The 25,150-nt window shown below is 40.2% G+C and overlaps 1 protein-coding gene across 1 annotated transcript in view; it reads left to right on the top strand.

The window, feature by feature from the left end:
- TMEFF1 (transmembrane protein with EGF like and two follistatin like domains 1) overlaps window positions 1-25,150 on the top strand; it is a 123,399-nt gene that overhangs the window by 70,185 nt on the left and 28,064 nt on the right. Inside the window, exons 2-4 of the mRNA XM_074146584.1 lie at window positions 2,327-2,436; window positions 6,717-6,846; window positions 15,057-15,083. Coding sequence (XP_074002685.1) covers window positions 2,327-2,436; window positions 6,717-6,846; window positions 15,057-15,083 — 267 coding nt within the window. The remainder of the gene's footprint in view (window positions 1-2,326; window positions 2,437-6,716; window positions 6,847-15,056; window positions 15,084-25,150) is intronic.

The raw sequence follows: 25,150 nt of genomic DNA, 5'->3' as shown, positions 1-25,150 counted from the left end.
GGATGCTGCGAAGCACCGAGTCCAGCAAGCTCAGCGGAGAGCTGAGAAGGGGGGACCCACATCACTTTAGTTTCCTGAGCCGATGAAAGCAGGATTTTGAAACCTGTCCATGCTGTAATTTGCCTATCATCTGGTTACTCCCTTTTATAAATTGCATTTTCTCAAATACGGTATCACCTAAAGGTGGATCCTTCTTTCAGATAGGACAATCGTTTCCCCTTAATTAATCCTGATAGTTTGTTCATCTTCGCAGAACAGATCTTCACGAGGAGAAAGAAAGGCACATTTCCTTCAGGAGCGAGTTATGAACACACTAAATTGAAAAGCTGCGATGTTCTGTCACATTAACTCGGTCCCTACAATGCAGCAGTCGTGCTTGATAAATGGCAACATTAAGAATAACATTAGAGGGCACGTGCATGGGGTTGTGATGGCAACCAGGATACCTTACTAGCCAGTGTTACATACATTGCCCTCCTCATTTACACCTTCAGGAATGATGGACGTATAGGGAGAAAAAAAAAAAAAATTTAAAATTTTTCATCACAGTTGACAAAATGTATGGGTTATAACTGGGCCTTCTGTTGAGCTATAATCCTGTAACTTTAGTGCTATGAAAAAATATGTAATTATGCTATATTAAACAGCAGTATATGACACATAGCATAACTTATTACACAACTTATTATATAATTATATATTTATTTATATAAAATTTGTGTGTGGGTGTATAATGTTACATAAACCCACTGGAGCAGTTTTCCGATGTGTCTGTCTGACACACCAAAGTGTTGACACTGCTGTGAGCAGGAGGCTGACTGCATATTTAGGAATGCAAGTGGTAATGAGCATTATTTTCTTCTGCTTTTCACCTATCTTTCCCCATTTCTGAATGGCTGGTATTCAGTGTTTTCTTTAAGCCGGTTATCTGGATAAGGCTTGCTTATTAAAAGTCACAGACATTATTTTAAATCAGACCACTGTCAGTGAAATTTTTTAGCGGGTCATATTGCTGTAGTGTCCTGGAAGTTTCTTCTCCCAAGTAACAAGTGATAGGAGAAGAGGAAATGGCCTCAAGTTGCCCAGGGGAGGTTTAGGATGGATATTAGGAAAAATTTCTTCACCGAAAGTGTAGTCAATCATTGGAACAGGCTGCCCAGGAAAGTGGTGTAATCACCATCCCTGGAGGTATTTAAAAGACGTGTGGATGTGGTGCTGAGGGACTTGATTTAGTGGTGGTTTTGGCAGTGTTAGGTTAATGGTTGAACTCAACGTTTGGATTTGATGATTTTAAAGGTCCCTTCCAACCTAGACGATTCTATGATTCAATGATTCGATGATTCGATGATTCTATGACTCGAGCCAAAGCACAGACAGCTTCAAATGATATCTTTTGACATCAGTGCAGCCTTAAACAGTGGCAAGGGATTTTTCCAGAGCCCTTGCCTTGTGTTATTTTCACCTTTTCATTGCAATCTATAGTAACAGCACCATTCCCACACAGCCTGGCGAGGTCACATTTAGGCTAACACTGATGACTTCCATTACCCCACCGGTGCCTTCTTTTGCTCTGTCTACTATATATAGTTCAAATCAAATACTTATTTCCAAAGGTTATATTTATTCTCCTTTAAAACTACCTTTGGATGGGATGCCCAAAAAAGCTGGGAGCCATTTAAGCAACCTTTGTGCTGGTGCTAGGGCCTATGCAGTTGATGCATACAGCCCCTTTGCCTCCGCTGCCAGCTTACTGAGGCAGGAGCTGCATTTGTGCTCCATATATTTATGCAGCAACTAAGAGAGGGCTCTGGTTCATTACTCTGGCTCCTACAGTGCAAGCAAATTATAATAGTTTAATCACACTTTGGTTTATTTTCAGTCTGAAGAGTAAGAGCTTGGGCAAGACAGAGACTGGAAAACCGGGCAGAGAAATTCTGATGGTTTTGGTTTTTTTCTTCTTCAGGACCTTTGTATTGAGTAATGCAAAAAGAGGTAGCGGGTGAGAAACATGGGCTGTGGCTTGTGTAAAGGTCCTGACTCCTGCTAGAAACAACTTCTGTGGTGGAAGGTCCTGTACCGGGGGCATCCCCGGCAGGGGGGACGTGGAAGGGAATTTGGGCAGTGCAAACACGTGCCTGCTCTGTATCTGTTTGCATGGTGAAGTGGCAGTTAGCCTTTTTAGTGGCAGTTAGCCTGGCTTTTTTCCTTTGATTTCTTTATGGGCATAAGGCAACAGGGGGACTCAGTGGATTTAAGGACAAGACAGTCCCCAAAATTACTCATCTTACAACTTTTTTTCTGTCTCCTTTTTCTATTTTTTTCACAGAACTAAATGTAAGAGAATCCGACATAAAAGTGTGTGATGAATCGTCATGTAAATACGGAGGAGTGTGCAAGGAAGAGGGCGATGGCTTGAAATGTGCGTGTCAGTTCCAGGTAAGGGCTGCTCACCTTCTTGTTTGCCGTTTTTGACCAATCTTTCAGGTGCATTGAAGTTTGTGTAGAATCACCGCTTTAAAAATTCCACTCATCAGCAGGCTTCTATAAACCTAACCATAAGCTCCTCTTTTAATGGCACTGTTTGGGATGATACATGACTGAACTTCACCAGGGTGTGCTCAGGGAGCAAGTGGAGAGTGCAGCATCATGTTAGCTCCCCGCATGGTTTTGGTAAGCCAGCTGGCAGCACAGACGGATGAGGGAAAGAAGAGAGGGCCACCATGTGCTGGGCTCTCACGACCCCTGCAACCAGCATGAGCAGAGGTGCTGGTGCCTCCAGCTTTGCCTCATCCTGCCCTGAGACTCAAGACAGGAGGGGAGGTGACCCAGAGCAGGGCAGCCAAGTATTGTCATGTACACCAGATGAAGCTTTATAAATTAAACACAGTATTTATTATGGATTACTTACTCTAATACCCAGTACTTGTAGAGTTCTTTCCCACTCTGCTGGTGGCCAAATGTAGTACATTAGATCCGGGAAGATATTAAGGTGTTTTGAAAATCAGATAATAACCGGATTACCAGTGATCATAAAGTTTATGAATGAAAATAGTGAATTAGTCCCATTCAGGAAAAAATACAGTATGGAAATCTGATTTTGAAAAATCCTCTGAACTTTTTAAAGTAGTAAGTAGCAAGTTCAATTTGCTTCACTGGTTTTTGAGCCTTTAGTTTACAGTTTTTATAACTATCACGGCAGTCCTTTCTCCCCTTCCACCCCTCACTGTTTAGATAAAATTGAATACTGAAGTTCTTTCTTTTTGCAATCCATAGCCAGGACAAACATATCAAATATTATGAGAGTCCCAGTGAAACTGCAAGAGGTGGCAGTATTATCAACCAACCCTAGGTTGGGATATCCTTCAGTGTTTTAAAAATAATCTTGTGTTCTGTTTCCAATAAATAATAAATGAAGGGGAACCAGAATAGCAACAGTGTGTGTGTGATCTTACACTGGTTTTAGATTCCAGTGTTTCAGAGCTGGCTTTTGATGTGGTCTTGTTCAGGTGGGTACCTATGGTGGGGGCATCTTGCAGCTTACGTCCCGTAAGAACCATGGGATATGACTGCCTTTCAAAGGGAGAAAAAATTCTTAGGAAAAGAGGTTTATTCATTAACCTTCACTCTAGCTGTAACTTTTATTTAGGAAAAATAATAAAATCAAAACCCAGTAATGATTAAAAAAAAAAAAAAAAGAAAAAGAAATTCAACCCTAGGCTAAGAAAAGGTTTCATTTATTTTCTGTAGGTAGTAAACTTTACGACTTCCTAATATCCAGGTCACGAGGACTAAAAAAGGAACTGGCCCATGTGATAAGCTGGTACTTTTTTTTGAAGAATCCATTTTTAAAACCAGTATTATTTTTAGGCTAATTGTAAGTTCACCTGTACTTCTTGAAAGATTAATCCTGTACTCTAAGGAAAGAAGTATAAGGATGAGGAGAAGGTATTTTATTTTTCACACATAGGTTGAATTCTTCCTATAACCTTCAACCTTAATTATTCAGCTGCAACTAGCACCACCACACAGGGGCACAGCTATTCACAGCCACCCTTGAACTAAGGCCAAGGCTGGCATAAATCGTCCCTTAGATTCAGGAAAATGCGCTGAGATTTCAGTTCCCTTCCAGGCATCACCACTCCTTTCTCCTCCTCTTTATCTGCCACCACTCCAGACCTGGCAGCATTTCTTAACTGTTTGGTCTTCTAAAACTTTAAATATTAATGAGTCATAGTTTTTCCTCCTAGGATCCCCTTTGGAGATGACTGGCTGCCAAATTTCAGTGTGTCACTGAAACAGCTATAAAGTCATGGCAGCAAGAACTCTGCAGGCCATGACCTCTCTGAATACCTTGTAGGCTTTCTCTGTCTTGCCAAGTCACCTAGCATAAAACAAGATATTGAAGTTTGATTCCCCAGAATCATATTTACAAATTAGACTGTAGGAGAGGTGCTGAAGGATTCAGTTGTGCTCTGCTTGCAATGACCTTAGTGATATCCATACTTTCTGCAGTCCTAGTCAGGAAAAAGGATACGTTCCTTTTTATTATAATGGAGGTGGAGGATAACACATGTTCACCAAAATTATGGAAAGATATTTTGCTGCAATTTGGATGACGTTTTACAAAACCTAAATTAAAAACTGACCAACACCTAGTGAGTGTGTTATGGACCAGCATGGGGAGGTGAGGTGAGAGAGAGCTGGCACGGGGCTCTTTTTCAACCTCAATAAGAAAGGGTTGATAACAAATAGTTTAATAACTGCTTTAATAAGACAGAATAGGAAAAGGAATATAGATAAGGAGTAAACCTTACATCCCTTCAGATGCTGGGCCCTCCGCAATCAGGCAGCATCGTATGGAGCCTGGATGGATTTTCCCTCAGGACACTGTGCAGAGCAGGTCCTGTCCCTGGAGAGATGCTCTCCCTTTTGGTCATTCAAGCTATTAGAGGATTTCCTCACAAGGAAACAACTATTCCTAAGGGACATTTGCATGAGAACTTTTAGCTACACTGTACCAAATTGCTAAAGTCTTAGCAAACTGTAAAAAAGGAATCACTTTGCTTTCATTTTCTATCCTCAGGACAGAAACCTGCAGCTTTAAAACATCACACAGCAACTTTAATATTGAATAGAGAATTATCTATTGAATGTATTGTTCCCTCCAATAGTTGCCAGTTTAATTATTCTCTAGAAGTGACTGTTCAGTGTGAGATATGACAGGACTGACGGTTGTGGATGAATGTCTGAAAGCTACTCACTATGGGAAAGTATCACAAAACTGTTAGAAATAATTTTCAGAGCTGGCAGCATGATTTATTTCTTCCCGTGCATGTTTAGTTCATTCTCAGTTGGTCATCTATGGCAGGGTGACAAAGGAAGAAGGATAATTCCCTTCAAAATTATGTTTTAAAAATTGAGTATTTTGAGTTTGTGTATACTAAAGCACAAAGAAACTCTTATGACAGAGGCTGTCATTTGGAATTTGGTGAAGAAACTCTTGTCCTTTTGGGGCAGTTTAGCTTATCTAATGTTGCTATTTTTGTGTGAACACTCACTGGTTGAACTACACCAGTTTAGTCATACGCTTTGTATGGTTAAGAAATTTGGTGGCTAGTCTGTGTCTTTGTTCATTGCTTTTTGTCATTTGGGGTTTTTTTTTGCCTTGGGATTTGAAAGATGCGAAAGGTACCTGGAATTGCAGTTATCATCACAGCCCCAAACAAGGCAATGTCTCCTTTTCCACACAGTCTCCTTCTCCAGTTCAGCTGGGAGTGGTGCAGCACTCACAGGTGTTAGGCGGATTGCCTGTCTCGGCGTTTCCCAACATTTTAATACATATTATACACAGAAGGGGTACATAATCCATCTTGCTTACAACGTAAGAAAACAGCAGAATACAGGCTGCTCCTGCCAAAACCATTCCAAATGACAAATTTTCCTTTCTTCTGTGCTTTTTATTAAATGTATGAATGCTACTGACTTTGAGCTTTAAATTTTTCAGTATAGTAATACAAAAGCATTATTATAGTTGTTGACCAAGTAAAACAGACTCATGATGCTCATGAATTTAATGGGGATGGTGATTGTTTTCCATCTCCCTTGAAAGATCATTCTATGACTGAAAAGATCAGCAAGTCTCCCCTTAAGCACTGTTCACCTTAAATTTTCCTTTGCTCAGTTTCATCCCCCTGTGCCTAGTCATACATTCTTGTATTATCTTGAAGAAGTTCTCTCTTTCGTCAGTGTGTTTATCCTTCCAATACTTTTAGATGCTTGTCATATTCCCTCTAGCCATTACTGAATCCCACTGTAGTTATTTTGTTCTTTTAATCTTTCCTACTAAATTCCTATGTTCAGCCCATAAGGAGTTGGACTATTAGTTCAGTGATCTGAAAGGAATAGATACAGTGACATTGAGAAACTAATGTATTTTAAATCTTCCTTTAGTGGAGAGGTTTATAAGTTACTGCTAGTAATTCATATTTACACAACTATCTTCCTGTATATTAATATGCAGATGAGATTAATCACATGATTTTGTATGACTGAGTTAATTCATAATTTATTCTAATTTATTCTATGAACCTGGTCTAGTGGGAGGTGTCCCTACCCATGTCAGGGGGGTTGGAACTAGATGATCTTTAAGGTCCCTACCAACTCTAATCATTCTATGATTCTATGATTCTATGATTCTATGATAATTTCTTTTTCAGTGTCACACAAACTATATTCCTGTTTGTGGATCAAATGGAGACACTTACCAAAATGAATGCTTCCTCAGGAGAGCTTCTTGCAAGCATCAGAAAGAGATAACAGTGGTATCAAGAGGACCTTGTTATTCTGGTACGTAAAACATCACTTTGTGTCACTAATGAATGATGTTATATGGTTACTCTTTAGTTTTGCCCTTAATTCCAGAGATTTTAATTTTCACGCTTTTCATAGAATAAAATAATGTGGAAACCCAAATTCCTCTTGAGCAATGGAATAATTTTATAGAGAAGAAATCTGATATATCTTCTGGTATGCTAACAGGTTAATAAATAAACATTAGAAGTATAAATACTTTATCTGAGAGAACAGTTTGTGAATGCTTCTGTTGTATGTATAGAGGAGCCTTGATATCATCAAAAGGCTTGCAAGAAATTTGGAGCAGACTCCAAATTAATCATTTCTTTAGGATTCATTTTCTGGGTGTACAGAATTAGTGTGACATCCAGCAAGTGACACTGATCATCCTGACTGCCACTCTACCTATATATAAGGCATGATCTTTGACTAATTTCCCATTAGGTCATTACTTTGAAGCTATGCACAACTCTTACAAAATCATTGCACCTCACATTTCTAATGGATTGACCTTTTCTGTCTTTCCACATGCTTAAAACAGATTTTCCACACGCTTAAAATACATGTGACAGGTTTTCACTGTCTCTAATACTGCAACATGCTCTTGGACACAGCAACGTCTGCCACCAGTGGTCTTCTGAATCTCTGGACAGATACAAAGCTAGTGAGACCAGACACATGGCTGGCTTTCTCAGAATTAAATTGAATGACTCAGTAGCATCAACAACTTCATTCTTTGGTACATAAATAACACAAAAAAAACCCTGCATTGTGGGACATCCCTTGTGTTTTGATACATAATATTTACTCAGATTAGCCTAAGCAAGGTGACATCTATATGGCAGCCAGAAGCATGACCAGAGATCAGGTGCACTCTCCTAGCTAAGTTTACCATGGCAAGGCTAGTTATTGATGACAATTTAGAGGTAGCACCTAGGAACGCACTGGTAGCTCCAACCTCCTACCTGGAAATGAGGGTAAATATTTGGGCAGTGTACCTAGGCCAAGGTCCTGGCGGCTGCCAATCCCAACGCTACCTCATTTAAATGGAGCATGGCTGTGTTTTAAACGAGCCATTGTAATGTTTTTGACTGCAGTACAGACCTACACTGAGATTTGGGGTTGTTCACCAAGGTCCAAAATGATCTATGACTTTGGTCCTAGAACTGAAAGCAACCTGCGTTTTGTGTCCAGCTCAGCTGCATAATTCCAGCAAACCTCAGGCAGATGACTGAATCTACCTTCCTTCTCAATCTCCCACCTGTAAATTAGCTCCAGACACTGAAGAAATAGGAAAAAAATGCATTATGGTTTTGGACTACTCACATATTCCTGTAACAACACCCAAGAAGTATTATGAAGGTTTGAACTGAGGATGTATAAGTAAATATTTTTTTTAATTTCATGACCAAATTATTTTAAGAAACACTCACAACATGAAAGTTTTTCCCTCAATAAAACAAAATAATAGGGTAATGTTTTGGAAACAACAACAAAAAATGTTATTCTTTTTATATGCATTCTAGCCTACTAAGAAAAAGACATTTCAAAACAAAAAATTGATTCTTCTCAGCCTCAGGTTGCTAGCAGCAAATTACTGCTGTACTCAGCTAGCCTGAGATTTTTTTTTAACCTCCCCTTCCTTTTCTTTAAGTCCTACATAGAACCCAGGAAATGCAGCATAATTTTTAGCAGTTCATGTAATAGATCAAGACATGTGCTGAGACAATTGGCCAGAAAGTACTGAAAAAAGATTTCTGAAACTGAGGGTGCGATTCAGGCTGCATAGATACTGCATTTACACTGGCACAATTTAAAGTGGAGCTCTACCAGAATGGTACCTGCTGCTCCTTGAATGTTTGATGTGCTCCGGCTGATGTGAGAATATTGGATAATAAAAGCCATCCCCTGTGACCTGTCCATGCCCTGCTGGGGTTCATAGGTCATCAAGAAGTCAATGTATTTGTACTCTTGATCTGTAACACATATATGTTGAGAATCAAATGCCCAAATTAAAAAATCCTTTATAGACCTCCATTCATTTTCACCAAGTACATCCTAATTTTCTATGAAAATGTTTTGTTCTGGGACATCATTGGGAGCTAAGTATAGAGTCACTGGTTTCCTATCAGAGTTTCGGTTTTTCAAAGCAAAGCTTCATCCTGACAGGATACACCTGAGACAACTGGATGAAGTTTCCCTATGGTATTGTAACAACTATTTAATATTTAAAGTACATCAGACATCTGAATCTCATACAAGAATGAAATACTTCCCTTTTGCTAGGGATTGATACCTTCTGAAGCTACAGCACTGGAGCGCACTATACTGAGTGATTTAGTCAGACCTGTTTCTTGGCAGGTAACAGTTTGATTAAATTTTTACAGTCATGGATAATTGAACAGCATATTTATATATTTATTTCCTTTGTCCGAGTGCTGTCAGAGTTGCAAGATCATAAAATAAGCAATGTTAAAAAAAGGCATCTGTCATAGGCATGAATGAACATGTTCATTTAGGAATGAACAAAGTGCAAGTTTTGACATTAAAAATGGTATTTTAGAGAAATGTAAGAGAATGCACAGCTCAATTTTTCAGGACAGCTGTATGTTAAGACATATACAGGTCTTAACATTGTCAAAGCTCATTTTTCAATGAAGGAACATTGGGGTTTTTTTCAAATAACTTGGTTTACAGATGTGTTCCTATGCCTAATTACCCCTGGCGCAGTTGTGGATGATGAGGGTCTATGGGTTTCAGCCAATACACGTAGCACCATGTAACTAAATACAGAGAAACTAGGAAAATGAGTGAAATGCAGCTTTAGTATTCTCTTTGCTTAATACCTTAATATACCTTTGAGAAATGATGAGTCAAATCAAACTGTATACAATTTTCATCTACACCTAACCTGGTCTTTTGCATTCGTAAAGAAGCAATCGCCCTGTCTGAGATGAGGTGGAGGTGAACAGGGCCGTGAAGCAAAGACCTTGCTGATAGTAATTCCCATCTTCCACAACTTCTCCTTCTTGCTCTGTGGGATTATGTTATGAACAATAGCCTTTTCCTTTTATTTCTAACCCTTACCAGTTCCCTGTTTGCAGTTCAGCCCACAAGGAAATGCAGAGACGGGACTATCCAGCAGGGCATGGGGAGATGGCAATACCTACACCAGGACTCCTGCCAAGCTCACAGCATCAGCGGTCTTGCTGCTGACCTGAAAGCTTGATCAGTTCAAAAAGGGTGACATTAAATTGAAATTCATTCATGTTATGCCATCCTCTACCGGAGGTTAACCTGAACCGGCTTGCTAAACAGATTTAAGAAACCAGGAAGAGAGGGTGGTCAGGATGTTCAGAGCACTGAGGAGGAGTGTCACCAAGTCCCTTGATTTCTTCTGCATTCTTTTGTTAGTTAATTTATTGTGTTTTATTAGTCCGAATAAAATAAATTAATTCAGTAAATAAGAAGTAGACCTTTGCAATTCATTTCTAAAAATGTGTGTTGCTGTTAGCCTGCACACAGAGCCATGATTTTGACTGCTGTCAGATTTATATTATATGCACATGAAAATGTAACCACACAATGATATAATACTTGATATATTGTACTTATAGATTCTCAGTGTACTATATTTTGAAGGTACAGTCCATTGTTCTTTCTATGGGGATTTCTAAAGTTAAAAGGTTTTTTTTTTGTGGGAGGCATACAGTGAAGCATAATTAGATGCACACATTGTCCTGAAAAGAAATATAATAAGCTGAGTTTAATTATTTTGAGGGAGTTCAGGAAGACATTCTAGACAACTCACTTCTAGATTAAGAAAGTGTGAAAATAACTCTTCATGCTCTCTCAAGAAAGCCATAACAAACCTGAAAACCTGCTATAAAGACATATATTCATTCTGAGAACTGACTGAAACCCTTACTCCCAGACTCAGTGTAGTGCAGGAGCTTTCCTGTCCAGCCTGGGAGGAGGGTTTAAAACAGCAGAGGGTTGCCCTTCTGTCATTAGGAAATGTTTTAGAAGCAAAGAACAAGTCATACCCAAAAATACCCCATCATCACGTGCCAGGATTTAATATCCTGTACATTTTTTTATGTTTTTTTTTTTATGGTGTAATTAAGCAGGAAATGGCTACCAGGACAATGTGATAGTAAATGCCTTTCCTCTGAAGATGTCAAAGCAAATGGACATAGCCTACATGCAGCCCAGCAAGGTGGAGGTTAAAAGCCTATCTTCAGCAGCCGGGGCCTTGCAGCTGCTGGCAATTAGGCTTGTCAACTTGCCTCCCCAAAAGCCCCTGCCCTCCAAATTAAGGGTAATTGCTAGCAGGCAGCCCTGCTCCTGGAGGGTGGGAATATGATCTCAGCAGGAGGATGGCTGGTGTGGGAGTGTGGGGTGGTGGAGATGGTGTGCTGCTTTGCAAACAGCTTTTGTGTCGTGGTGTGAGCTCTGCTGCCCTGCCAGCAGTGGGAAGCTGGATCTTGTCTTGGTCTTTGCTCCGGCTGGTGTCTTGAAATGGGCTGTGCTGATTTCGGCTCTTTTCCAAAATGCCGACTGTTGCAGCACTGTTGGGAGATTTTGAGGTCTCTCCTGATGCTGCTGCTGCTGCAGGAGCTGATGGAGAATTGCACCATGCTGACGAAAGAGGGAAAGTTAAAAGCTCTCACTGAGCAATGCAATATGCTGTCATTGCTGTGCCTAGTGCCACCTGTAGATCAGGATGGTCTTCTTTGGTAGCAAGTTCTTGATAATTTTATCCAATCTTTAGCTAGATGCACTCTTGTGTATCCTGCAGAAAGCTTGCCCCGCTATGGAGAGGGCTGCTTTTTTAACTGGGAAATCCAGGCAGAATATAGTTAGCTAACAGGGGACTACGAGAAGAGCAGTTGCTCTCCTGTCTTCTAGTTCCATTTGATGTGATGAGTAGCTGAAGATAACTGAATAAAAGAGTCAATGTTATCCAGGACTTGCTCAGTGAAGTTTCTGGAATGCTGGTGTAGGAAGACCAATCTCTGCTTAAAGCAAAGAAGTGGCACATACTGTCTTTGTATTAAAATCACCCCAGCTGTATCTGAAAAGCTTTTGGGGAAAATCCAGGACTTGTGTATAGAGAGTATAATAACCATTGGGTGCCAAAGTTCAAATGCTGGAAATCCCTTCTCAGCTGTCAGCTAAGCCTTGCAATACCTAAATTCCTCAAATACATAATTTCTTTTCTTTGTTTCCTGGAGAGTGGTATACAGTTTTACCTCCAGTGTGTCAAGAGGTGTTCTGTTCTGCACGTGACTGAATAGCTGCCAACCTGTTTCTTACATAGATCTAAAAAAGGTTCAGCATTTTGGCATTTCTTTGCCTGCCTCTCTGTGAGCAGGATCTGACAGGTTTGCTTCAGAGGTGCCCACTGGATCACCTGCTCCATGTGAATCAGGTGGAAGGATCTGCTTGCTTAAAATGTCAGTGGACTGTTTGTCCTCCTGTTTGTGCTTAGCTGTTTGGAGCTGTTGCCCTAACTGGGGAAGAGATGGGTTCAGTTTTCATGCTAGTTTGAGTTAAAAACCATCCCTCATGAATGAGGGAGCCTGCAGGCTCTTTTGGGTTTGGATAGAGTACCTTCTGCCTCTGCACCAAAGCAGACCCACAGTATAGCAATGGCTCCTGTTCAGAGAGAACAAAAAAAACCCCAGGGATTCTGACTGTAGCCTACTGCTTACAGCACTCAGATGCTGTGTCTGATCCAAGTGCTTCTATATGTATTTTATTCAGAAACTCCTTCACAGATAAAGGCAGCTAACAGCAGAAGCCTATGTATTTGTGTATAAGCATATTTTCACAAGCCTATTTGGAAAAGAGTGGCTTAACTCACTCTCTAGTTACTGACCTGTGGCTGGGGGGGATGCTATTTCTGTCCAGCTTCCTCACTTGTGTGAGCATCTTTCTTGCCAGGTCTTGGTGCATGGAGACCACTTTTGGAAATCCTGAATTGGTTAAGGGCCTGAAAAGAGCAGGGCTGCTTGTCCAAGTAAGCTTGCAAAAAAATGCTACCTTTTTTACCAGCAGCAGCTTAGGGAAAATCTAGCCAAGGCTCAGAAAGAAGCAGGAACATGGGCTTAGTTTAGCATGGTTACCCTGGAGACAGGAGTCCTAGCACAGCTCCCAGGCTCAGAGAGGAGGCACAAGCTTCCAGTGAAAGTTGAAAATTATAAAATTATGCAAAATGTTATTGAGGATGACACTTTTTTTTTTTTTTTTTTACGGTTTCTTGAGACTTGAAAGCCCAGAGAAATAGGAATGGATCTATCCCATTACTAGCATGTCCTGCCAAGTGGAGAGAGAGTTGCATGTGGACTTTATGTATATCAACCCAACGATCTATAGAGACGGGTGGTCTGAGCGTCACCTTTAGAGAGCATTTACACAGCTCTCTCATTACAGCTCGTACTGTCTCTGTGATGGTACCTCCCCTGCCATGCTGCATACGCACCTCGTGGTATATCTGGAGCCTGAACAGCATTTCTTACCTCAGGGCTGAATACACAGGGGAAAGCAGTCAGAGAGTGAGAGTTGGAAATAAAAACATTGAACAAGTCAAGTTTCTTTGAGACATTTTAGCCTTTGTTTTTTATATGAATTACACATTGAACTTGCTTATGTTTGTATGTCAGCCTTTGCTGCCCCAGAACAGCTTATGACACAAATTTCACCACTACAAATAAGCCTTTATACTTACCTCATATAACTAAATTATACTTCTTCAAATTTCTTAATGAAGCAATATTGCATTATAAGCCATATTTCCCAGTGACTCAAAGGTGACATTTTATATGGGATTGTCCGCTTTGTCAGTAAAGTGGGTCACAACTGATGGAGCAAGAGCCCTTCTATTTTTGCATTCATTTCTGTAAGGTGATAAGCTCAGTCTATTAGATGTGGAATAGTGGTATAGGAGGACAAAAAGGAAAATTCAGGCAGAGGAAAAAAACCTCTCTCTTGCTGATACTCCATGTGACAGGAGATTATTTTTAATGTGTGAAGTGACCCAGTAACGTGGAATTTCACACTGTAATCCACGCACTAGAGGGAATTATTCTTAGAAATAGAACTGCTTAAAGAAAAAGGAGGGAAGGGAACTGAGCAAACAGAGGGTTTGGTTTTTCCTCTGATGTGAACAATAAGTTCATACGTGGAAGTAAGAACCCCGCTCCTCTGTCTGGTCTCCTCCTTCTTTCACATTTGTGGAAATAAATTCGGCTGCCTTCTCCATCATCAAAGCAGGCATGAAAGGAGAGGTGTGGGACGAGCAGAGTGTGTGCTCTGCTCCTCTCCTCATCTTCTAGAGAAGCTGAGCTAACAGGAATGGGGAGCAATTTACTGACAGTAATTGCCATCCCATCCCCTCCTTTCCACCTCCTTTGAGCAAGAAAGACCAAGGGAGGTTTGTAACTCAGAGCGTGTATTTAAGGGCTTGTCTTTCCTGCTGATGACGCTGTGCAGAGCACTGACCAGCAGGATGCACATCCCCAGACAAAATCCCTAGCTAGCTCTGTAATGCTCTGAAGTGGAGTTAGTTGGCCTGGGGTGATGAGGAAGCTCAAGTTCTGCTGACACGTGAACTGCTAATGCAAAGGGGATGCAGCCACAAGCTGTCACTCATCAGATGCTAATCCAGTCAGTCTAATGTCAATGAAATAACTATGCCATTAGAGCATCCTTATACAAAGTGATTGACTCAGCTGAGAGGAGCTATTTTGTAGTTAGATGACTTAAGCCAAATTTACTTTGAGGACCATTTGTCTTCTGGAGTTACTTCTGCAGTCAGGTGATTTATATATTACTCCTTCATGTACCACCCCCACAGTCAGAGGGTAAAAACATAAATATTCCAAAAATCAGTCTCTCTGCTCTTCATCTAGTTTGGGTTTAACAGATTTGAATCTCTTAACAGTTGAAAAAAAGCTAAGAAAGCCATTTAGTTTTTTAGTACTGAATGATGCTGTTCCTTGAGTAAAAGTATCTTGACCGGGAAGAGAGAGAGTAGGGCACAGTAAGCATGCACAAACTGTATTAAAGGATGTCAGGCTTTATGTGGGATGTTTGTTTTAACACCTGGCTCATGAAACGTAACACCTGTGTAAAGTTACTCCTGGAGCAATGTTTTCATTTGGTTTCTTTTTTTTTCTCCCCCTGTGTTTCTTTTCCAGACAATGGCTCTGGGTCAGGAGAAGGAGGTGAGTACCAAATCCCTGTTACACTTGCTTTTGGTCTTTCTTTTTTACTATATGTGTGTCAGTTCTATGTACGTGGTCGCTGTATACCACATGAATTAAGGAAAAATTATGACAACTTGAAAATAAGCTTTACCTTTGTAGTGTTATCTGACCATCTCAGAACAATATTTGTATAGGAATAGGTTGTAGTGTGCACGTGTTCTTCTTTGACCTGTGTCATTTTTCATTTTTTGCCAGCAATATAGAGTAATATTTAGATCCCTATTTCACCTGCATTTCACTCCTGGAAATGGCTGTTCACAACCAATTTCTTACCTTCTTTTTCTTGCATTCATTTCCTTAGTGTCTACAATGTCTAGTTATTACTTTATTCTTGGTCAAACATGTTGACTTAAATATATAATGATTACAGTATGAGATCTATTTTTACCAATTATTTTATGTGTTTCTGGTGAAAGCTGTATATTCAAAGAGGGGATGTAGCACAGTAGTGTTCCTGTCTTTGAACATCTTAACCTTCTTCCAGGGACTGAAAAAAAATATGTAATTTTATCTTAATTCTATCTTTGATACTATTAGCAAGAATACCTATAGGACGAAAAATGTGAAGTATATATATATATGCAGAAATGGAAAAGCCATTTTTCTGTTAGGCTTTACTTGTATTAAGGAAGTGTTTCAGTTCATACTGAGTTTTGAAATATTGGAAATCTTGTATAGCTACATGAAAATTGTGTAAGACAATCAATGGCATCACTGTGTTGCTAAACACAACAGATAACTTTTCAAAAATCAGGCACTAGCTCCCTCTTTTTTCCTATATGGAGTGAAAGGAGGCATTCTTCTCTCCTTTAATAATAATCTATCAGTAAATTCCTGGGCTGCTGCTAGGACATGGCTGTTCTCACCTTTGTTTCCTTTGGGAGCAGTGTCTGAAGGAACAATTTTCTGTCCAAACACTGCCCCTCGTTGCCTTTGCTGATGACTTTTTTCTGAAGCTCTTCTTCCTGAGATTGCCTCACCCTCTTCCCCAGAAGCTCTGTTTGCTTCTCCTTCCCCCTTCCATACACAACCTGTTATTCCACTACTGCTGCTCCCTGCAAGCCGAGAGTTGCTTGCCTCAGTACTGCTATGCACTTCTTATAGGAGACAGATGATAGAAGTTGAGTCCATGTCTGACTTTTATTTTTGGAACAGTTTTAGAAATGTTTGAATGCTGTTGGGGTTATGTTTTTTTCAGTATTTCCCAATTGGATACAAAAATCCCTGCTAAAGTCCCTTGTAAATATTACTGTGTTGGTCTGGAAGAGACTGGCAGCCAACTGACAGATGTGGGGATTCTTTGGGTAATTTTAGGAGCACTTTGGAAAAAAGTACAACAGAACATGCTGCTTTTTTTTGCGTTAGGCTACTCATTGAAGAGGTGAAAGATCCAAGTTCAAATATACTCGTTGCTTGACTTGGGGCAGGAGACTGAACCAGATCCATCATCTCTTGGTAGGAGAGGTCCAGAATGGGTTTCTCTTGGTCGCTGCTGTTGTTTTCATTCTCACTTGAAATATTCATTGAGCCTGGGACAAAGGGAGTAGGAGGAAGGCTACAGCCTGGAGGTTGGGAGTATGCATGCTATAGAAAGGCTTTGTTGGCTGGGACTCAGCGTGCCAGTGAATTTTAATTATTTATGCAAAATATAATGGTGTCAGCTGAGGAGATTTGGTGGTCCCTCCATGTTACCTTGTAGCAGTGGTTAGTGCATTGTCTTGGGAGGTGGAATACGTAGGTTCAGTTCACTTCAGGCAGAAAGAATTGATTCTGGGCCCCTTGGACCCTGCTGAATATCTGCTCTGCCCGAGTATTGAATAAAGAAGGGACAACGTACCCACTACCTCCTCCAGCAGTTTTGTGACATCAGCCCATCATTTATTTGGCTTTCTTCCAAGTGCCTTTGAGCTAACTGAAGTGTTCCTGCTTCTCTTCAAAATGAAAACAATTGGGTTTAGTTGTTAATTTTAGATAACAAAAATATTTTAAACAACCAGAAATTTAAAATCCTGCTTGGCACTTTTTCTTTTTTTGGATACATCTAGACTATTTGTGACACTGAATTAGTACTGTCCCCGTCCACCTTTGTCACTAAAGTTGGGTAGTGCTTCTGCAGAACAGTTGGCTAGTCTTCAGCATGTTGAGTCATTTTCTGCATCTGAAAGCAATCCTTCAAGGGAGGGAATCCAATGTTGGTTTGATTATTGAACTCTGATCTGGCAGAGCAGTATTTTTGTACTCACAATATTTTTGTGTCTGGAACTGATTTTGTTCCATTATTCAAGTAACTGTAAAAGTGTTACAAGCAGACGTTAAAAACATCAAAGATGTATTACAAATTAAGGGAATTTAGAATTAAAACTAAACTTCTAAAGGAATGCTGAACCTATTGACAATGGAGGCGTGTCGCTCAGGATCCAGACAAAGGGAAAGGGCAGGAACCCCGGCAGAGGGTGACCTGCAGGGTCAGGGTGCTCCCTGGTGCACACACCACAGTCCTGCCTCCCTGGTTATTCCAGCTACAGGACTGACTGGAGCACAGCACAGCTCCTTCCTGCACCATTCTTCCCCATTTTCTTCCTGGAGTAAGCCAGGACATGCTGAGACAGAATAATCACTGTGATCATTTAGTATTGTGCTTTTGGCCAATGACGCACAAATGGGAACCGAGTTGCATGAGGAGCTTCTGTTCCCTGTGGGTTAGGTACTGCTGCAAGCTACTGCTCTAAGTACAAGGAAGCAGCGGTGGATGTGGAAAAACACAAGGATAAGTGAGAGAGAGCCAGCAAGTGAGCAAGCATGCTAGCTTCCTAGGATTTGCATTTCCAGATGTTAATCACAGAACCAGTGTTTGCTATGTTTCTTAAACACACAATTAGTGTGATTGTGTATGCACCAGTGATGCTTGCACACACGGAATGGATGAGTGCAGCTGCTTGTATCTGTTCAGCAAGCATTGCGATTGCTGTGCAGGAGATGTACTGTTTGCTGGTAGATTTTTAACAGTGGAGAAAAATCCTGGGAAAAGTGTCTGAGTTGTGCTTTTCAGTTGCTATAGCTCTGCCTGTGACAGACTCCATTGCTGAAATTAGCTGCTTGCCTCACGTGCAGCTGAGGTTTGTGCTAGTGGTTCACACTGTTCTCTTTCATTTTCCAGACGCAGAACCAGCTCATTAATGATTCTGAAACTTGACTTGATGCAGATTCTCCCTCCTACTCCCAAACTGTATGATGTTAAATGCATTCATTTTTATGTAAAGAAAAAACAGAGTAGATTTAGGACCAATTTAAAAACCCACAAAAATCCTCTTCCTCAAAAACTGTTTTAGACAATGCCTTGCCTTAGAAGTTGTCATGTGCCACAAAAATTCTAAAGACTGTGGGACTACTCATCCAGATTCTCTCCCATATAATGTTTACTGTTACAAAGATACTGGATTTTAGGAAAAGAATTAAGAATAGGAGAATTTTTTCAGTACGCCTGAATGAGATGAAGGAGTATAATTTTTATGGGTGACACAATTGTCTAGTTGCCCTCTGACATTCTGGATAAGCAATTTCCATTTTCTGTGCTCTGACAGCACAGTATTAATAAAGAGTTGTAATAAAATTACTTGTTTTGCTCATTTCAGAAGTCTGAACCTTCAATTAGCATAATAAAAATTACACTTGTGAAACCAAGCTGTTGATCACTTGTGGCAATGGGTATCCTGAAGCCACTCCTAAGAAGAGCATGGATTGTTAATTCAGAAATTAGAGAAATTTCAACAACCTCATTACTCTACCATTATGTTTCACCCCTACAGAAAGCAATGTCAGAGAGTACGGACTCAGACCTAAAAAAGTTACTTACCTGAGGTCACAGCTGAAGACAGTGGGATCCTTTAGATTTGCATTTAAGACATAGGCTTTTCTCTGTAATCTCATATGAATCATTCTGCAATTTCTCTGTTCTGAAGAACACAGTCATAAAACCATTTGTTGTTTAAATGGTGATTTGTTAGAGTTTGAACAAGAACTGGTGAACGAGAAGTCATAGGCTCAGATTCATGTTCATCTCTGCCAGTTGTAAATTGCAACACTAATTGACCTGCTGGATGTACTTTGACAACTGGTAGATCAGGGCACGAGAAAGGATCCTCAGACTGTCATGTGTACATAAAGGAGGTAAATCGCTAGCTTGCATGAAATTTTTTTTTTTCTGACAAGAATTTAAAATTTTTGTATGTGGTGGAACCTGCCCTGTTCTTCCTGTAAAAAGAACTGTGTCATCCCAACAAAGTAGCCTTGGAAAGGTTGACTTTTGTAGGTTTATATGAATGTGACTAAGGATGAGCTTTTATAACTTTTTCTTCAATGTGCTTTCTATGTGCAAATAGGGGTTTTTTTCTCGAGTTTACAACTTAATACTAGCCAAGAATGTCTAAAAATAAGCAGTCATCTTAGTAATCTTCTTGCCCTCTTGCTATACAAAGAGCTGGCACTCGGGTCTCCTAGCAAGATAGAAGCCCTATCATTTAGCTGACGTAAATTCAATGTTCAGAAGACCTCAATCTTGTGTAAAGCCATATTCTTGTTAATATTCTAAAACAGATCCTAGCATGACATTGCCCAACTAGTAGTGAGACAACTGAAAGGGCAATCAGAGCCATTGGTCTAAAATCTGCTCAGATTTACAATTATACCCTACATTATTAGAAGATATTTTGGCCCACTGCAGATGGGAACTGTAATTCTTAAATGAAAGCTCCTTGAAGAAGACGGTTCCTTCTTTTCTGTCAAAGGTATTGATGACAAAGATAATTTGTTCTTCTGGCAGTAGTCCTTATTCATTAGGGGGTTTTTGGTAGTACTTTCCATCTGGCATCCAGACATAGTACAATAACTTTTGAAGGAGAACCTTATTTCTCCTGAGCTCCCAGGTCCCACCTTTGTTAAACAAGCACTTCTGAGCTGTTCTTCCCATGTCCCTCCAAGTAAAAGCCTTTTTCCTCTCACTCCAGATAGTTCTTACTTTCTCTATACTGCCAGCAAACGGCAGCTGTGATGTTCACTTTGTGATACAGTTAGGCCTTTGCAAGGATGTTCTGAAAACCGTCAACATGTTATGTACGCCATCAAAGAGTTAACAATTGGCAATGACTTATTAAACCAGTTTCTCAGAGACAAATCAGTATCCTAGAAGAGGCAGGTTCTGTAGTTTAGTAATCAACCGACATGGGTAAGGCTTCTAAGTCTCCTACTATGCCCATAACATTAATTTTTTATTCTTTTTGTTCAGCGTTTCTCTGTGTACCTAAGCAAAATGCACTTTTGATATTAAAAAAGATGTAATGGTAGTTAGACAGATGGCACCCAATCATTTCAGGCTTTTAAGCTAAGGAAATAACATGCTTGCAATACATATAGCTAAGTTAATTATTATTAAAATAATTTGTTTTGAATTTCTAATCCCTCTGAAATTTAATAGCTAAAGAATCTTGTGATGAACGTCTAGCAGATTGCATTTAGTAATTAATAAATTGATATACAGTATGTGCTTTTTAGCAGGCTGCCATCTGTTCCTTCCCCTCACTGGGGACAACACTTATCCAGTAATTGTCACACAGTCAGGGTGGTGTAAACAGACACAGTTTAGAACCTTGAATATTTTTTATTTTAATTTGTAATAATGCTACTGATTTGTTTTAATGTATTTTAATATGACTGCAGAAACTTGATGGTGATTAACACTCTGGATAGGAGGTAACATAATGTCTTTTAGCATATTTCTATAATGGTGTGCAACCTAGAAAGATTTAAGTGCCGATTCCATCATGTGCCTTGTTACCAAGTATCACTTTAGCTTCAAATAGCCCTATTTATTTCTGTTGAGATCCTACTCCCTGTAGGTAAAATTAACACCGAACTAATACTTGCAAGAATTACTGTGCTTTCACCAAAGGTTCAGGAAGGCAGAGGCAAAGGGCTGGAACGTTCAGGCCTTCTGTCGGTGAAAACTTATTCTAAGCAGGAGTTTCGGGGGGGCTGGAGCATGCTTGGAAGGATGCTGGAGCCAGGGGCATGGAAGGTGAGAGTCCTCTTGCACCAGATAACAGACAGGAAATGAGGGCAGGTTCATCTTATTCAGCCTGAATAGGGCCTGCATTCCCTGCGAATGGCGTTCAGCATGTCCATGAATTTGTGGGACACCGCCCTCGGTGTCTGGTGACTGTCTTGTCCTTGCTGTTTTCCACTATCATCTACTCGTACATGATTTCCCTGGTGGTTACTCTGAAGTTGTTGTGTCTTCTTTTGGAGAAAAAGGAGTGAGTTGCATTTGAAGCAAGACAGTGGAGTGAACGAGTATTCAAGTTCTCCAACCAGAGGGTCCTGCAGTGTAGAAGCTGACCCAGCTCTTGCAGTGTGCCAGCTTTCCCCACCATTATCCCTGGTGTCATATGCATAGAAGCAAAATAGAAGTTACAGCTGTGTAAAATACCTAACACATAACAAGGGTAGTGGTGGTAGGGAGTCTTAACAGTGCACGTCCTCGAGTCGTTTGCTTAAAAATGCACACAGTATCATCATCGTAACTACTGGGCAAACATGTCACCTTGGCTGGGTTGTGATTAGGGTATGAAACATCAAACTCCCCTCCTCCAGGCACCTCAGTCATAAATAGACCAGGCAGCCTTGTGTTAAACCTGTAACGCCCTTTCTTGCAAAATCAAAGTTCAAAGGCTGGTGTCTTTACTGGAGCACGTTTACAGCTGCAGCGTGTGGTCTATACTGCACACCGAAAGTATCTTTCAGCCAGGTATAGATCTCTGGCTATACCAGGCCAGGCTTTGCTTCTAAGCCAGCTGGGTATCTTCCACGTTGGTAAACAATGCTTTTGTGTAAGATCCAGCAGCGTGGTCAAATAATTCAAGACACTGCTTGCCAAGAATTTGGGATTGCTAAAAGCAGTTGTTGCTCTTGTTTTAAATATATACTTGCAGGCAAAAGAGTAAGTTTGCGGCTTTGTTTTAAATTACAGGGACAATCTCCATTTTAACTGTCATTAAAGTTGCCCTAAAAATTAATGGAAGAGAGGATAAGTCACTAAACTGTTCGGTGAACTGCAGCCCGTAATGTGTGATGCTGTGGACTGTGGTATTTTGAGAGGAATTTCCAGTACTAGCTGTACTGAGGGAATCACAGTCTAATCATGAGGTGGGTTTTTCTGTACTTTTGGATGCAGAAGTGAATTTGCTGTGGCTCTTCCTATTTTCTGAAAATCTTTTTGAGATTACTTGCTCCCATCAGTAAAAATCACTATACTCCCAAAATGGATAGGAATTGGCTTTCAGAGGGTCTTTCCCAAACAGGGAAATCTTTATTCCACTTATACATGGCTACTGAGTGGTTGCAGCCCTCCACAAGCTCCCCCCACTTCAGTGTGAATAGTGATAAATATATATATATAATATGTGTGTGTGTATATATATATATATATATATGCACACATACAGCGGACCTCCCTTTCCAGGCCATGCCTTGGAGCAGAACAGGCTTCACCTTGACATAGACTAATGCTTTTGCTTCAAGCCTGATTGAAAGCCCACAGCAGAAACCCAGCCATACTACCGCTGTAGGAACAAACAAATGAGTTGCTGAGGGAAGCAATTTACTGCTGACCAATTCCTCTAGAGCTACTTGTCCATTTGCAGGCTCTTACCCTGCAGCTCCTAAGATAGAGCTGGCCATCTTCTGCAGAGGAATAATGACTCAAGGAGAAGTGTTAGGGAGCACTGCAGCTCACAGAGACAACTGGGAGTCACAGATCCCATCCTCGTGCCTCATTTCTTTTAAAGGACAGAGCATTAGTGAGGTGCTGCCCTGAAACACGAAAGGGAGCTGAAAAGAGAGGGAAAATGAGCTTTCACTCAAAGTGAAATTAAGATGTCAAAGAACAGAATTAATCAAGATACCAATGAAAGTGAGGAGAAGAAATTCTGTAATCATCTATACATCAACATTAGAAGCCTGCATAATAAACAAGAGGAGTTGAATTGCTCATTTAGGAGCATATTTTGTCCTAATTGATATTACTGAAACCTGCTGGGAAGATCTGATTGATTGGAATATTAAAATTAATGGCTATAAGCTATATAGGAACAATCAAACGTGGGGGGGAAAGAGAGGGAGGGACAATCTGTCAAGGGATGCATTGCCTATTTGGAGACATTTGCACCAGAGAAACTTATGTTCTCAAATATTATTGGGTTAACTTATTTTAACAGCATGTAAGTGGGATACTGAAAATGTATGCTTTCAATTCAGGCTGAAAAACAGTATTTACCTATTCTGTGTTGGTAGGAAAAGCTGCATTTTCTTCAAGGACTTGTGTCTAAATTTTATGCAGTGTCTCATGCTGCTAGTATAAAACATCATGCAGCTAATAATGAAAGAAGCTTCTAAGAATTATAGATGACTATCACCAAACTTGGAAATGTTGCATCAATACACATTCATCTGTATTACACCTCATCCTGACAGGTGTAAATTATTGGTACCTGAGGTGCAGGTGTTCTTGACTTGCACATATTTATTATATGCAAACAAATAAAGTATGGATAAATAATTCTATAAACATGAGGTCCAGCAAATTCTATCAAGGAAAAAAGGCTATACTTTTTCTAAAACAAACGTAATTTTTAAAACTTAGAGAAAGCAATTTGGTGGGCAGGGGGAAAGAGAGAGAGTGAGAAGTTTACACTGAATAGCATATAAAAGCAATGAACAAGTAGTTGTTGACTACTGTTTATGAAAATGAAAAGGTGCTGGGGCATCCACAAGGAGGTGAACTAAAGCTGGTGAGGAAGGGTATGCGTGTGTGTATGTGTTGCTTCTTTAGCTCCATTACAAAATTGAAATGCTAATAGTGCAGCAAAAGTGCTTTGTAAAGAATTCTGGTTGTGTTTGTAGTCAAGTCAGAGAGTATATATAGGATATGATGAAATATTTTCCATGCTAGCAGTACTGCAGAAAGATATTAAGCACCAAATGTTGAAGACGGGTGTTTTGTAACCATCAGGTCTGGCTGGTTTGCACCTGGAAGCTTTAAAAATGGATGGTAAAGAATCCTCTGGGCTGACAATGACTTTTTTTGTCTCTCTTTTTTTACAGTAGAACAATGAGAAATAATGTACAAATATCTTGAGAAAAGATACATATGATAATTGGGTGGGCTACAGCTTCTCATTCTGGCATCCATCAGAAGCAAAGCAGTGGAATAGGAGGTGGAAGATTCAATTGAGTACAGAATTAAGGGAGGGGAAAATATTTAATTCCAGTCATCATGGGTTCATGGAAAACTTTATTGAGAAATTTACTTTTTTTTTAAAACTTTATCTTTCCAAGAAAGGCATTTGTAGAAGAGAATATTTTACGTAAGCATACCACCTCAAGACCATAACCTTTCTCAGACAAAGGCACTCTCTCATACAAGTCTAAGTAACTAGAGGGCACAGCATCCACACGGTGCACATCTACTGTGCGAGAGTATTGCCAATCAATGGATCGTTAAATGTTAAGGAATCGTTACAAAATGATTGTGTTCCTAGGGACTGTTCTTGGCCTCGGGACCCCTTCCAGTGGTGACCTGGGAGCAAATCAATCAGTACTGATCAGGCCTGGAAGACAGAGGACAGGTCACTGCACTAACAGGATGCACAAATAGGTGGGATTTTAATGCCTGAGGGCAGAGTTATATGTACCGAGCCCAGGATCTAGGCGATTTTCAATGGATGTCAGCCTTTCCTACAGACTGATGACCCTGAAAAGGACTCATTGGGGAATAAGGTGGATAATAAAGTGAATGTGGATAATAATAGTCAGTACAGAAAAATGGTCAAAAATTAATATGCTTGTTGGATGTTTTAACTGAAGAATATCATAGACAGTACTTGGCTTTGATGGCAACTTCTGGAGCAGCGTGTCCAGCTCTTGTATCTATAGCTCCAGATGATGTTAACATGCTGGGGAAAGGCATCGAGGGT

Source organism: Numenius arquata, chromosome 4, assembly GCF_964106895.1.
Source record: "Numenius arquata chromosome 4, bNumArq3.hap1.1, whole genome shotgun sequence".
Taxonomy (NCBI): domain Eukaryota; kingdom Metazoa; phylum Chordata; class Aves; order Charadriiformes; family Scolopacidae; genus Numenius; species Numenius arquata.
The sequence above is the reverse complement of the archived record's forward strand: the minus strand, read 5'-3'. Positions and strand labels throughout refer to the sequence as shown.